Here is a 14,734-nt window from a genome sequence, read left to right on the forward strand (position 1 = left end):
CCTACCACTAGGACCCAGAGCTTCAACGTTGGAAAGTCTGCCTGCCCCCTTGATAGACTGATCTGGCGCGAGGCTCCGCCCCACCCCCCCCCCCGCTATTCATGTCAGTGGAAGTTGCTCAGTGGCGTTTTGAAGGACCGTCTCAAAACGTCTACTTCCGCATTTGACCACCACATTTTGGTGGTCAAATGCGGAAGTGCAACCGAGCGCTCAATGTTAAAGCCCAGCTGCACGGGGTTTCCCGGTCATGAATCCACGGGTCCGCCTGTAGTCCCTCCTCTTACCACTAGGGCCCAGTGCTTCAACGTTGGAGTGCCTCACTGGCCCCTTGGTTTGCCTGCTATCGCCGGGTCCCATACAAGACAAATATTGCACTTCCGGAAAATGTGTCTGGCTGTCGCCCGTTGTTAAAACGTTAGAGCAGTGAACGGAGTTTGTGATTGAGAAATAAAACATTTGACAATTACATTTGTATTTCTTTTCCTTTTTGGAAATAAAAAGCAATTGCTTTAGGGTTTTGCTGATTTGGAGAAAGAATATCTATAAAAAAAAGTATTATATTGCCAGTAAATGGGTAATGACATCAGAAACAAAAATAAATACAGGAGACATTTCAGCATTTTGGAATTTATTACTTTCTTACATTTTACTCTCAGAAAGAGTCTTCAGAATCCCATCTTTTTCACAATCAAAAGTAATTGTAATGCAAAGTAAAATATGCCATTTCCTGCCCATAACAAACTAATCAGCTCTGACCACTCTGGTTATAATTGCGTTGTTGTCGTTTAGTTTCATATATAAAATAAGAATGATGTTTGACGTTGATTTTGCTGTATATGTATTTACTCTGTACAACGGAGCTCTGAATAAATGACCATCTTTCCTTTTTGCATTCCAGCTCCTCCCACAAAATCGCCACTTCTCTGTCCAATCAGAAGGCCATGTCTACTTCTTAACGATCTGAATGACATCTTCGTGTTCCATAATGTGAGTAAGTCCCACCCTCTGAGGGTCAAACTTGGTGCTAGTGCCCTGGAAGACAGAAAATACAATCGCACTCAGATCCATATATTAACCCATTTTGACCTGAGATCAGATTCTAAAAATGTCTTCTACATCCTGACAGTTTTCTGAAAAAGCTATGTTTCTATGTAAGTCGTTCTTCGATTTTTCAAAAATAGCAGACCTACAAGCCCGTAGCGCGCCACTCGGTGGCGCGCTATGAGCTTGTAGATCTGCTATTTTTCAATAGCTAAAGCATAACATAATGCTAACACCAAAAGGGGTTCCCACCCAAAATGGGTTTTAAAAAGGAAGCCGTCACAGTCATCACAGGAGGAAGGGTTTTTTTTGTAGACAGAGGTTCCAAGTTTTTTTTGTTTAACTGCACTGACACCACAAATAGAATAAAGCAAATAAAACTTACCCAAACCAGGGCATATTTAAAATGACTGGCTAAGGTTCTGTGGATACGATGGCACTGGAGGCAGAAGAAACAATGTGTATTCATTTATACATTTATGATGATATGACTTGTGCATTATGCAAATGTCTGGGTTTCATTTCATGTTACATGCAAGATATGCTGTTCAGGAGATGATCATGGTAACGACGTCTATACTGTAGATATATGTAAAGTACTCACCACGTGTTCTACACTAGCTCCCCTTCTCATAATGATGGCATCAGTAAAGTCTGGACGCTCTGGCAAAGAAGAATGTAGAATGCAATGAGCAACAACAATATTAATTATTAATTGTGTGAACATGTGAAGGTGTTTTCACACACTGTACAACCTCCAATATAGCTAAATAGGATAACAGCTCAACTAATGGCTCCGTCTCAAAGGACTGGCCAGTCAGCCATGTAATCCATTTAGAAATGTTTACTTGCCATAAGGACTGTACCATAATTTCCTTTTCCACAGCAGTAATTATTCAATTCATGTACAAAAAAACATTCATAACATACTACGGTAGTATCATTACTCTTTCATTCAGAGTTTCACTTTTCCACAGAAACGGCATTCTAGTTCACGTTTTCGGAGTAGCCTAATAAAACTTGCATGGTAGAGGGACCGATGGCTGTATAACATTTCCTTTACCAATGCCTTTAGGAAAGCCCAATATCCACTGGCAGCTTGTAAACAAAGATCACCATGGTTTGGTTTGTTGTGCCCTGTGTTTGTTGAGTTCTCCTGCTAGTGAACTACCGTTACGTAATCATCATCATTTTCCCAGCCCATTGGTGTAAAAGCATACAGAGTTGTGATCACTGTAGTGTCTGTTAAGGGTATCAATGCCAATCAGGCTCAACCCATTACTCTGGGACATCTCTAAAACCTGTCTGCTGCCTCTTTCCAAGAAGTTATTTATTTCATAAGAAATTAATAACACAGGTCTTGCACATATGTATTTAGGAAAAGTAACAAAACGGTGCAAAAGTGACGCTCCCTCTTCAGTTGAGGTAAACAAAGGCCCTGTCTACTATTAAAGGTTTTATGGTAATTAGGGGAGAGTGTGTGTAATGGTGTGTGTGTGTGTGTGTGTGTGTGTGTGTGTGTGTGTGTGTGTGTGTGTGTGTGTGTGCCTACCTCCTCTCTTCTTGGTGTAAATGCAGATCAGAGCCAGGTATTCCCACAGCGTCTCCAGGAGGTAGTCCAGGTTCAGGCTCATCCCACAGCTAGGGAACAAACATGCCCAGTCAAAATAACAACTATTCAATCACACATATTGTCGCTCTAAGGCAGAAAACATTCATCTCTTGATCCTTTTATTTATTTTTTCCACAAGTATGCTTCATCTAGGACTAGCCAACCTACAAGCTCACAACATGTCATAATGGGACGAATTTGAACATTTTCACCAATAATGACATGGCCAAAATAGGAACGCCATTTCTAGAACTCCATCTAAAAGTTAGATCTGTACGTGTGTTATCAATATTTAACCAATGAAAAGTATTTCTGAGTTTCTGACTACATAACTACTTTGGATACATTTGAAAGACAGGTTATTTTTCCCCATTTCCTGAAAAGTAACGACACCTACGGTACTACACACTGTAAGTCATGGTGTATGAACGCATAACCAACTGTCAACTCACACCACACAAGGAATACCAACGAACTCGCCTCAAAACAGTCGCTGAAGGCGTACAGCCTGGCGAAACTACTCAGGCTGGTATTCCTAAACTTAACCTAAGTAAACTATGCTTGAACGTAACCTTATTCCTAACCTTAACCTCAGTAAAACGGTGCCAAAAGCTAACCCTATTCCTAAACTTAACCCCAGTAAAACGATGCCTAACCCTAAACTTATTTCTAACCTTATTCTCAGTAAAACAGATACAAGAAATACAAGAAGAACCGCCCCACTGAGCAGTCGGTGTGAGGTCGGCAGAAGAAAAATGAGGGCGAGCGTGCACACTGCCTGACCTGATGACAACGCTGTTCTCTTTGTGAGCCAGGCGGTTGACCTCCTCAATGGAGATCTGATCCACCTTGTTGTAGACCTTCAAATCAAACAAGCACACAAATGAAAACAACAGTTGTGCCACAACTTCAGGAAGAGTTAAAACATGAAAGGAAACGCATAAACAAAAGGGTTAAAAAGTGGTTAGGGTAGCCGGGTAGGGCTGGGAAATTAACCGAAAACATATCGAAAGAAACATTTAGAACCAATAACTGACAAATAACCGAATAATCGAGAAGCAAGTTTATATACACTGTATATTTTTTTCTTTTTTATCAACGAATCAACAAGAAATGTATAATCGACTAAATACATAAATGAGTCCGATTAGCCACCCTGTACTGTACTTTGTTGGTGGTGTACAAAATATCCGATCTGTAAGCTCACAATGCATCCTAAAGACGGCTATTGTCACGATCGCTGCTGTCAGGAGGAAACCTCATAACTCAATGTTTGAGGTTTTAGATTTTTTTGGCATGAATCAGTGCTATTGAACACCCTTTACGTCTGTGTGTTGTTTCGAAAATATTGAACCAATGGAAAGTAGTAAAAAGTGCTTTGGACAAAACCTCTTAACTCCATTGGACCCTCAAAATGTCTGATAAAGCAACTAACTCCACCACCTCTCTCCCTCTCATGGAAGTACTTGACAATATATAAACTAGTCACAACACCAACTTTGATGAGGCTGTATTGCTTTGTTTTAAAAATATAAGGTTTTCTTAATTTCCTGAAAAATGTATATTTTTCATTTCCTGAAAAATGAACATTTTGGAGTTATGAGGTTTCCCCCCGACAGCAGAAATATAATAAGTAATAGTAATTGAAGCAAAAGTTGGAAAGAATAAAGAAATATCGCCCAGCCCTAGGGCATGATAAATTGATTTAGACATTGGCCGTACGTATAGGCAAGGCATATAAACTCGGTTTCCGACGATGACATCGATGAAGTCGTCAGGTGTGCTGTCCTCCCTGAACAGGACCTCTGCGTTGAAGATTTCTAAAGAGTGCCGTTAAAGATACAAACTTATTGGACATTGGATCAGTGATGTTAAATCTGCAATCCAGAACATCTTTCTGTAATATATATTCTGTAGTATAATACCAATATAACTATCACATCTGCAGCGAGGTGAGGATCTCCCTACTCTTCTTTTTTTGAAATTATGTTTTTATTTTGGTCATTGTGTCTCTTCTTCTATTGAGAATTGTAGACCCTGTGTCCCCGCCGGATCACTAATGGTTGACAAGTGGTCTTTCCCTAAGTGCAAGGACATCAATCTTATGGATTGCACCTTTAAAAGGACCACTTCACCACTTTAACATCTCTTCATATAATTGGTCCTCACTAATGTTCATGATAAAACACCACCATTTTTTCCTACTCGGTCTGTGTCTCATAGGAGGGCTTTGGGAAGTTCGGACACCCGTCCACCAGTGACATCATCATTAGGCAGATTATTTTTTAAACAAGATTTGTTTTAAAATATATTTAGATTATTATTATCGTGAGAACGATGGCTTCAACTTTTGCATTGCAACTTTTCAGGAAAAGAAAGCCTGCCGTTTCTATTAGCTTGGATTCACCATCGATGATGTCACTGGTGGACGGGTTTCTGAACTGCCCACAGCCCTCCTATGAGACACAGACTGAGTAGGAACAAATGGTGGTATTTTATCATGAACATTAGTGAGGACCAATTATAGGAAGAGAAGTTGAAAAGTGGTGAAGTGGTCCTTTAACTATAAAGGTTAATAAGTCAGGTGTACCGTACCACACACACACACTAGGGGTGTAACGATACATTTTAACCCTCTTATTGCTATACCTAATTAACAGTGGATTGATTCTTCAGCCAGCATTTTTCAAATGTTTAATTTGTCATTTTAATGCCAATAGAAAAATCCGCGATATACACACTATATCTCATTCTGACGGGGCAAGACCATAGTATTGGGACAATCAGTCCTGATGGTGGCGGTAACGTCACCATTGTGCCGATTCTGACCAAAAGGAGCGAGTAAACGATGACCACATCCGGTTAGGATCAAAATATCCGGCAGTAGCTTTGCTAGTGTGTCACAATGAAAGATGTCCGGAATGCTAAGCTATCATCGTATTTTTCATAACTAAGTCAAATTAAGCTCTAATCAAGCCCAAAACATCGCATTTTACGCAGCGATGCATGCGCGATCACGCGCGTGCGCGATCGACCGTGCACGCGCGGATTTTCGGCCGGTTTTAGGAAGATTTTAGCCAAATTAGCTAAAATTAGCTAAAATATGCTAAATTTTGCGACAATAAGCTCCCGATTATTGGGAATCAATCGATTACGTCAATTACGTCAGTGGCCATAAGGGATTTATTGATTTCATTACGTCAATTACGTCAATGGCCATAAACCAGTTAACAGCGATACGATAAATATCACGATACATGGTTGACGATACGATACATGAGCGATATTGGTTCATTATGGCGATACGATCCGATACGATTGATTTGCAATCGATACAGTAACTATTTAAAATACATTGACGACATTTTAAACTAAGTAATTAAACCCCTTTCTTTTTTCTTCTAAAAATTGCTAAATACCACACACAAAAATATAGTATTGATACAATTAATTATTTGCATAGCAAAACGATTCGATACCGATTATTTGCATTGCAAAACGATACATAGTCATTGTTGCCGCTTTCATTTCGATATACTTCGATTCTTGAAATTAAAATTGATTTTTCGATGCAGTTACTATATCGTCACACACACACACACACACACACACACACACACACACACACACACACACACACACACACACACACACACACACACACACACACACACACACACACACACACACACACACACACACACACACACACACACACACACACACACACACACACACACACACACACACACACACAAATGAAGGATACTGTATTCATGAAGAATAAGTTGCACAAGCTTCTCTGAGCACATGGTGAGAGGAACCGTGGAGTTGTATGAGAGGCCTCCACCTTTCTTGGGCTACAGGAAGAGAAACAACACATGGCGTCTGTCACACTGCGCTTGTGTATGGATGAGAGGAAGATGTTGAGGAAATGATGTGGGGTTAAGGAAAGGAAAACTACCTTGAAATAAATATTGGGTTTTTCCCTGTTGAGTCTAATGCCCACTGATTCTAACTCTTTTTCTAGGAGTAATCTGTAAGGGTTTAAAAGGAAAAGAAACAGTTTTATACATAATAATAACAATTATGGGACAATATTCTTGGTAACAAACCATCACCCCTCTACACATTCATTCAACCAACACTCAAACTCTACCACGTGCACACAACTACACATGCACACACAGTAGCAGCAATCATTCACCTCTGAACATCTCCCTTGGTGGCGTCCAACATCATGATGACAACATCTGCTGTCCTAGCAACAGCAATGACCTGCCGACCTCTACCCTTTCCTAGGAAGAGGTCAAATGTATAATTATCAAACTGCAGCAAACAGTGTTTAGCAAAACGTCTATCTATTTGGAGTTTTAGCCAAAGAAATAAGAATACCTTGGGCAGCACCCTCAATGATTCCAGGCAAATCAAGCAGCTGTATATTGGCCCCTTTGTACTGAAAAGGAAAAAGGAATTATATAGATAGGACACTATACTGTAGCTCAGAGTTCCCCAATAGGCGGCCCGCGGGCCATTTGCGGCACGCGGAGCGCCCCCTGGCGGCCCGCGGAAGAATTCATTATTTTTTTTTCTGGGGGGGGGGGGGGGGGGGGTCCCAGATATAAATGGCATTAAATGGGGGTCACTAGCCTATGCATGTCAAACTGGGCATCCTTTTCAAATGGGGTCCTGCCCTGAAAATGAATTTTCAGGGCAAGACCTCGACCTCACGCGTGCAGACTCGGCCCCCAGCCTGGTACCCTAGTCAAAATATGGCCCTCGAGGAAAATTAATTGGGGAACCCTGCTGTAGCTTATTCCTGGAAATCCAACACAATTGTTTGGGTCCTGGCAAAACCCTACAGTGAAGTGCAGTTCTGCAGAATTCAGATGTTAAAATCCAATTGTGAAGCCGTGTTCAACTTCGCCTCGTTCTTCTCTCCACGACCCGCCTGTGCCAAGACGAGGGACCTCGTCTTTCTTTAATTACATTTAATCCAGCAATTAAAAATATACAGTATATATATTTTTTTCTTTTCTTATATATTTTTTTGCTTTTACTCACATGTTAGACAGCCTACATACAGATGCGACGTGCACGCATGCACGCTTATCACTCCTTTTTCTGCTCAAAATCAGGTCTTTGGAAGGTTATTGTAAGGGCCAAATGAGTACCACGGTAACCTTGGGGAGGCGCTGTTGTTTATTTAAGTGTCAAGTTCACAGGTATGGTGAGGGAGGATTGACCCGGAAGGGGCAAATGGTTTTGACCGCAGGTATGTTACCACTTTCAAATGCTGTGTGGAGAAATGCTTGTCAGAGAATATCCATTGTTTGTGTCTATGCTGATTATTGTTCATTTTGAAATCACGCAGATACTGATGCCGTACTCACTGCTTGGGAAATAAATGTGTCAAAGGCAAGAAGAGCTGCCTGTGTGTTTATTATCACAATTTGGGGATGACACGCAGAACAAACAGTATGGCATTGGAACAGCGTCAACCAGGTTCAACTACGGGATCAACTCCTCCAGAGCTAAGACGGGGCTCTCACGGTTATTATTCCCTGTTCTTACATCGTGCGGACCAAAACAACTATGTACGCGTATCCTCCGCTGCCCATTAGAGTGAAGACAGAGTGTGTGTGTGTGTGTATGTGGAGGGGGGATCTCTTCTACTGTGGTATTTCGCGCATTTGACTGGCACTGGCCAGACGATCCCACCTAGTGTAACGGGAGGAAACGTGTTAACCCATTTAGGCCTGACCTCGAAATTAAAAAAAAATCTTCTAAATCCTCCAGTTTTCTGAAATAAATATTTTCACGATTTTTCAAAAATATAATAGCAGATCTACAAGCTCATAGCACGCCACCGAGTGGCGCGCTACGAGCTTGTAGATCTGCTATTTTTCAATAGCTAAATTATAACAATGTTTAAAACACCAAAAGGGGTTCCCTTTGGTAGAGGTTTTGGTTGTGTACAGAGTCCGACTACTGACTTACAATGTATGTGAAAACAGCTCACTCTTTTAGCCCGCAAATGAACACAAACAAAGCTGATTCTAGCACGTTTTTTTTGTTCTGCAGAACATCACTTCCTTGAACATCTGCTAGTGGAAAAATATATGGTAGGACAGTACCCAAACATTAAGTAAAGAATCAACGATTTGCGTTTCCATGGTTAGCTAAGGCTAACGTACAACTGTAGAATGTTTTCAAAGTGTGTGTGAGTACATACCTCTATGACGCCAGGTATGCAGGTGAGGGTGGTAAACTCATAATTGGCTGCTTCACTGGCTGTTGATGTCATCAAGCTAAGGAAGGTGGACTACAGGAAACACATGGAGGATTTGTTTTAATGAGCTATTGTGATCACGAGGCACACACAACTAACTATTGCTATGCCATGTGTGTCATGAAAAGTATATTTACAATGTTGCATTAGCTATTAGTGTGTGTGTGTGTGTGTGTGTGTGTGGGGGGGGGGGATATAACTGTCAACTTATTGTCCTTGTATTTGGAAGTCTGGGCCATGTCCATAAACTTGTGCTCAGGGGTCTGCAATTGGGTGGATTGCAGAAGACAAATGCAAAAAAGCTGGCTAAATACTGTTCTGTCTCAGCTATTATGGGCAGTCTGTCTATCTGGAGAAGGCGTTGTTTCATTTATCCCTAGGTGGCTTAAAAAAAACACCCTGTCTAGTAGTGTCAAGTAATAGTATGTCATCAATGTGCTATATATTATTTGTGTGTGTGTGTGTGTGTGTGTGTGTGTGTGTGTGTGTGTGTGTGTGTGTGTGTGTGTGTGTGTGTGCTATACTTCGTTCCCTATACTTACAGTAGTGGACTGTATTCCCAATTCCCCCCATGGGCTACACTAAATATCTTTGCCGAACATAGCCTATCTACAAGCTCACTGTAGCCTTGTAGTTCTTCTATGTTTGGCGAGCCCAGAATATGTATGCTGGAGTTCAACTGGTTAAGACGTGAAGCACTGGTTTTTACATCACTCCGGGCAGCGCAACCCCCGCACCTCCCAGTCCTTCTGCATGCACACAGATCAGAATCACACATGCACGCGCGCACGCGACACTTTTGGTATGGAATGAAAATAATATAATAATTAGGCCTACATCGCTTTGGCTAAAGCTGAATTATGAAAAGGACAAGCAATGGGAAAAAGCCACCGGCTGGCTCCCATTTGTTGAAGAGGGATACATTTTCAAATTATATTGTTATTATGCTTAATTACCTCTCTTTGGCTAAAATGCTGAATCCCACTGATAGAGTAGGCTATGTACATAACTACAGGCATTCATAACTACAGACATTAGTATAGCCTATACCGCATAGGATTGTACAATTATATAGCAGCCTACATTTAACAAACAAGCTTGATTGACATTTGTAAATAAATAGGTCAATACAAAAACTGCTACGAGGATAAAACCAGGAAAAGCACCAAGACTTGTTTACATCAGGTATAAAGTAAAAGGAAAAAGGGGCAAAGAATTGGGAGGCGGAGGTGCGGGGGGTGCACTGCCCGGAGAGGTGTGGTAACGAGTGCTTTGGGGTTAAGACCCCGTCCCCAACCCCTTTCAGCTGACTCACCTTACCCACAGAGGGGAGCTAAGACCCCGTCCCCAACCCCTTTCAGCTGACTCACCTTACCCACAGAGGGGAGTTAAGACCCCGTCCCCAACCCCTTTCAGCTGACTCACCTTACCCACAGAGGGGAGTTAAGACCCCGTCCCCAACCCCTTTCAGCTGACTCACCTTACCCACAGAGGGGAGTTAAGACCCCGTCCCCAACCCCTTTCAGCTGACTCACCTTACCCACAGAGGGGAGCTAAGACCCCGTCCCCAACCCCTTTCAGCTGACTCACCTTACCCACAGAGGGGAGTTAAGACCCCGTCCCCAACCCCTTTCAGCTAACTCACCTTACCCACAGAGGGGAAACCAATGAGAGCAACACGAGCATCACCAGATTTCATTACATCGAAGCCCTCTCCTTTGGCGCCTGCATTCTTAGAAGGCTCTAGCAGCTGAGCTCTGTACTTGGCTAGCTTGGCCTTCAGCAAGCCCAGATGGTACTCAGTGGCTGAAATTATAGATGGAAAAAATAAATTGCACATTGTGAAAAAAATAAAAAATAAAATTATAGATGGAAAAAATAAATTGCGCATTGTGAATAATTAAAAAAAACACAAGTAGAAGAAATTATATATGGAAAAAATAAATTGCACATTGTGAAATAACTATTGTGATGAATTGAACATGGTGGGCCCTATTGTAAACAAGTGTAATACTTTGATTGATTGATTGAAATATGTATTAACAGTTTGCAGAATTACAGTACATTTCAAGCACAACTCAATGCAAAGACTGTTAACTGTGAGTGGACGACCCAATAAAGCATTACACTTGTTTACAAAAGGGTCCACCTTGTTCAATTCATCAACACATTTAGAGACGTAGAAATAGATGGTGTCGTCCACAGTTTTGTATTGAGAATGTACTGTAAATGTACTGTAATTCTCCAATCTGTTAATAAATTAATAAATCAAAAATGGTGTCGTTTATATGCCAAATAATGCAGAATTTTAACACAAAGTGAATTAAAACTTTAAATCTGCTGGAGATTATGAGCACAAATTCTGTATCTCAACTACAGCATCACCAGCATTAAGCACCACTTAACAATGACAGCAGAACAGTGACAATATAGATGGTTATCTCTTGTTAAATACAGAGACTATAGATCAGAGACTGAGATCCTTTCATTGTATGTCAGCTGGCAACATTCGAGTCTTATTCACCTTTGTTTTTCTGCGTTCGGCCGATTTCCCTCTCTATTTCAGCGATTTTCTCCAAGATCCCCATGTTGGCGAGGCAAACGGTTCACCGATTACACTCCTGAAATAAAATAAACCGTTTCTAAAAAGAACAGAAACGTGTCAAGTGCTCTCCATAGTGGTTAGCTAAATGGCTAGCTAAAAGCAGACAATGCAACAAAATAGTTGGTAAATCACATCAACAACCACTCGGGTAACGCATGCCGTTTTACCCGATCATTTGGGCGTACTATACATAATGACAGTGTGTGAATATAGCTGTAAAAGAACGTCAATTTACACTTTATTTCAGGTTGGACTCCGCAGCATGTACAGGAATATGACATCACCAACCGGAACTAGACGTTCCGTGCGGAATAAAGTTCCGTGTGAAACAAAGAAGTCGAAAAAAAAATATATATATCAACGTCAGACATTATGTTTCGTCTCGCAACCGGTAAAGACGACGTCAGGTCACGTCACGGTGATTTTATTGTGTATATTTTTACTTTCCGAAGAATTTAAGCGAGAGATTTTGAAATATAAACCTAAACGATTGAAAATCTCCACCTACACTAGTGCTTATTGCGGTGATGTTGCATGACAGGAGGTGAGGTGACTGACTGACTGTAGGGACTTGGAGATAAGAGTGAACATGGCTGCGTCCACGGAGCCGCCGAGAGGAGCATCAGCCTCTCAGCCAGCCGGGTTTGAAGGCTTTCCTCTGGCCATGATGACCGGTACTAGGCCATCGGGGGAGAGTCCCGGCAAAGAGCGGACCGAGGAGCCCAAAAAGAAGCCGTGTCGGGCCTGTACGGACTTCAAGTCGTGGATGAAAGTCCAGAAGACGCCGGCAGTTCCAAGTGCAACGCAGGTGATCTGAGTTCATTGACTGGACTGGTTTACAGAGTACAGTAGTACACATGTCTGAGAATGTACTGGAAGGTTTAGCTGTAACAGCATTGTTAATAGACCTTTATGGGTTTGTTTTGCTGCTGTATGAAGGTTGGCTACTATGCCTGTGTAGTGTGTGTGTGTGTGTGTGTGTGTGTGTGTGTGTGTGTGTGTAATCAAATATTAACTTGAGCTATGCATTTGACCTTTGTACAGAGTTCGTTTCAGGATAACCAGAAATGTGGCTGTACTGTACAAGCCACTCCATGTTGAGAGCTATTGGTGCTACATTAAATTCACCTGTCTGAATGTTTGGCTTGGAGAGGTTTAATTGTCTGACACACGACTATGTTATGTTGATCATCAACATGGATAGCTTGTACAGCCACTTGTCCTAGGTCAAATGCATAGCTCAAGTTAATATTTGAGTACACAATTGATGAAGAATTGCTGTTCTCAAACATGAGTTACATGACTCAAACATGTAACCAGTATTTATACGTGTAGTGTACTAGTGTGTACTTACTATTGTGATCTATTTTACTATTCGTGTTTTGGGTTCTGAAACACACTTTAAAGATTAACGATCTTTGTGTTTCATGCCCACATCTGTGCGATCTTTCAGGAGGCCGATACTGAACCACAGAAGGAGCCACAGTGTCCATTGGACAGGGAAGAGTTGGGGCGTAGCTCCTGGTCCTTTCTCCACACGATGGCAGCATATTACCCTGACCAGCCCTCCCAGTGCCAGCAGCAGGAAATGGGCCAGTTCATCAACCTCTTCTCCAAGTTCTTTCCTTGTGACGAATGTGCAGAAGACCTCCGGGGCAGGTCAGATCACTGTATTATAGTCACACTAATTATGCTTTTATAATATATATTTATTATCTATAATCTATACCAGTGGTTTTCAACCAGTGATCTGAGGACCACCAGTGGTCCTTGAGGGGGTTCCAGGTGGTCCCCTGCAGCTAAATGATGGAGAGTTGGTAACCAAATGGATCATCACTTTTTGAGTGGTGTAAACCACTCCTACAACTGGCTTTGTTAGTCTGTCTGTCTGTCTGTCTGTCTGTGCAGAAAAAATGAGCATGGTTGCTACGGTCACCCAGTTCACCCGGGTGTGATTTCATTACGTCAGACATTACGTCAGACCACAGCTGATCAGGCTATATAAGACCTACACCACTCAGTTCACACGGGTGTGTTTTTTTTTTACAAGAAGTCTTTACAAGAAGTATACACAATTAGGCTATAGAGAATGTAAATTAATTGTTATTTTGATCAACATTTGCCTGTTATCTCTCCTATGGTACCACATCAATACAGCATGAATTGTGGACGATTTGGTCTGAGAGGCTAAATCTCATCAAATGGTGGTCCGTGGCTCAAATGCCGAATAAATCATTTGCCTTGATATGAAAAGGGTTGAAAACCACTGATCTATACCAATCAAAAGCATAACAGTCTTGTCAGATAAAAAAGAAAATCACTTTGAGTTTTTGTGAGATACAAAACGAAGTAGTCGATTATTTAATGACGTCCCTTCCTTTCCGCAGGCTAAAGAACAATCAGCCAAATACGAGCAGCCGCCACACCCTTTCTCAGTGGCTCTGTCGTCTCCATAACGGCGTCAACGTCCGGCTTGGAAAGCCTGAGTTTGACTGCTCGCGTGTGGACGAGAGATGGAAGGATGGGTGGAAGGACGGCTCCTGTGATTGATGCTTAATGTCTGGGCACAGGCCAGGGACAGATGAAGATCCAGGCTGGACTTGCCACTGTGTATGGATTAAAACCCTAACCTGCTTACTTTGTTGACTGGGGTCCCCCAGGGGTCTGTACTTGCCCCCTCCTTTTATCCCTGTACACCTTTTCGTGGCACTTGCCCCTTATCCCTAAGATTATTTGCCATTTTGTTTTATCATTTTGAAAAACATTTGTAAATGGTTCAACCAGCCGATCTACATCGACACGTTGTGAGCTTGTAGCTCGGCTATTTGAACTATTTTAAAAGGTTTTTCAAAATAGTAAAAAATGGCAAATGATTTGAGGGATATTTACGTTCTTGGCCTACTGGCCGTGTGTGTACAAGAAATGTGCTGCTGTCCGGTCACGGTGGTTTGCAAGATTAGCCCTGGAATCTCAGACACACGCACACACTCCGACCCTCTTTTAGAAGGGAGTGCCATACCATACAAAATATTTATTTATAGATACTATATGGGGTCTGTTACCAAATAATGTGTTGACCACATGATTATCTCCATGTTTCGATTCTGGATAGACCTGTGTTTGGCATGTCCTTACCCCCACATCTGCCCTCGTTTTCCTGTCTGCTCTCTTGTCTAAATAAAGC

The 14,734-nt window shown here is 41.8% G+C and overlaps 2 protein-coding genes across 4 annotated transcripts; one reads left to right on the plus strand and one right to left on the minus strand.

Moving 5' to 3' along the window:
* Positions 1 to 611: 611 nt before the first annotated feature.
* drg2 (developmentally regulated GTP binding protein 2) lies at positions 612 to 11,884 on the minus strand. 3 transcript variants are annotated; one of them, XM_079521045.1, is made up of 14 exons: positions 11,786 to 11,884; positions 11,470 to 11,566; positions 10,591 to 10,751; positions 8,889 to 8,978; positions 7,049 to 7,109; positions 6,861 to 6,951; positions 6,618 to 6,690; positions 6,423 to 6,513; positions 4,376 to 4,473; positions 3,437 to 3,513; positions 2,594 to 2,682; positions 1,646 to 1,704; positions 1,427 to 1,480; positions 612 to 1,032 (listed from the first exon to the last, which is right to left on the minus strand). In XM_079521045.1, exons 2-14 carry the CDS (start codon positions 11,531 to 11,533, stop codon positions 946 to 948), a joined length of 1,095 nt encoding a protein of 364 aa, XP_079377171.1. In that variant the 5' UTR covers positions 11,534 to 11,566; positions 11,786 to 11,884; the 3' UTR covers positions 612 to 945. The 3 variants fall into 3 exon arrangements, with proteins under 3 accessions (XP_079377171.1, XP_079377173.1, XP_079377172.1); XM_079521047.1 differs by having other exon boundaries at positions 11,470 to 11,587; positions 11,786 to 11,825; XM_079521046.1 differs by lacking the exon at positions 11,786 to 11,884 and having other exon boundaries at positions 11,470 to 11,766.
* A 42-nt stretch (positions 11,885 to 11,926) lies between these two features.
* Positions 11,927 to 14,527, plus strand: gfer (growth factor, augmenter of liver regeneration (ERV1 homolog, S. cerevisiae)). Its single transcript, XM_079521048.1, has 3 exons — positions 11,927 to 12,358; positions 13,004 to 13,209; positions 13,938 to 14,527. Exons 1-3 carry the CDS (start codon positions 12,140 to 12,142, stop codon positions 14,098 to 14,100), a joined length of 588 nt encoding a protein of 195 aa, XP_079377174.1. The 5' UTR covers positions 11,927 to 12,139; the 3' UTR covers positions 14,101 to 14,527.
* The last annotated feature ends 207 nt before the right edge of the window (positions 14,528 to 14,734 follow it).

This window comes from Electrona antarctica (genome assembly GCF_951216825.1).
Source record: "Electrona antarctica genome assembly, chromosome: 14".
NCBI classification, from domain to species: domain Eukaryota; kingdom Metazoa; phylum Chordata; class Actinopteri; order Myctophiformes; family Myctophidae; genus Electrona; species Electrona antarctica.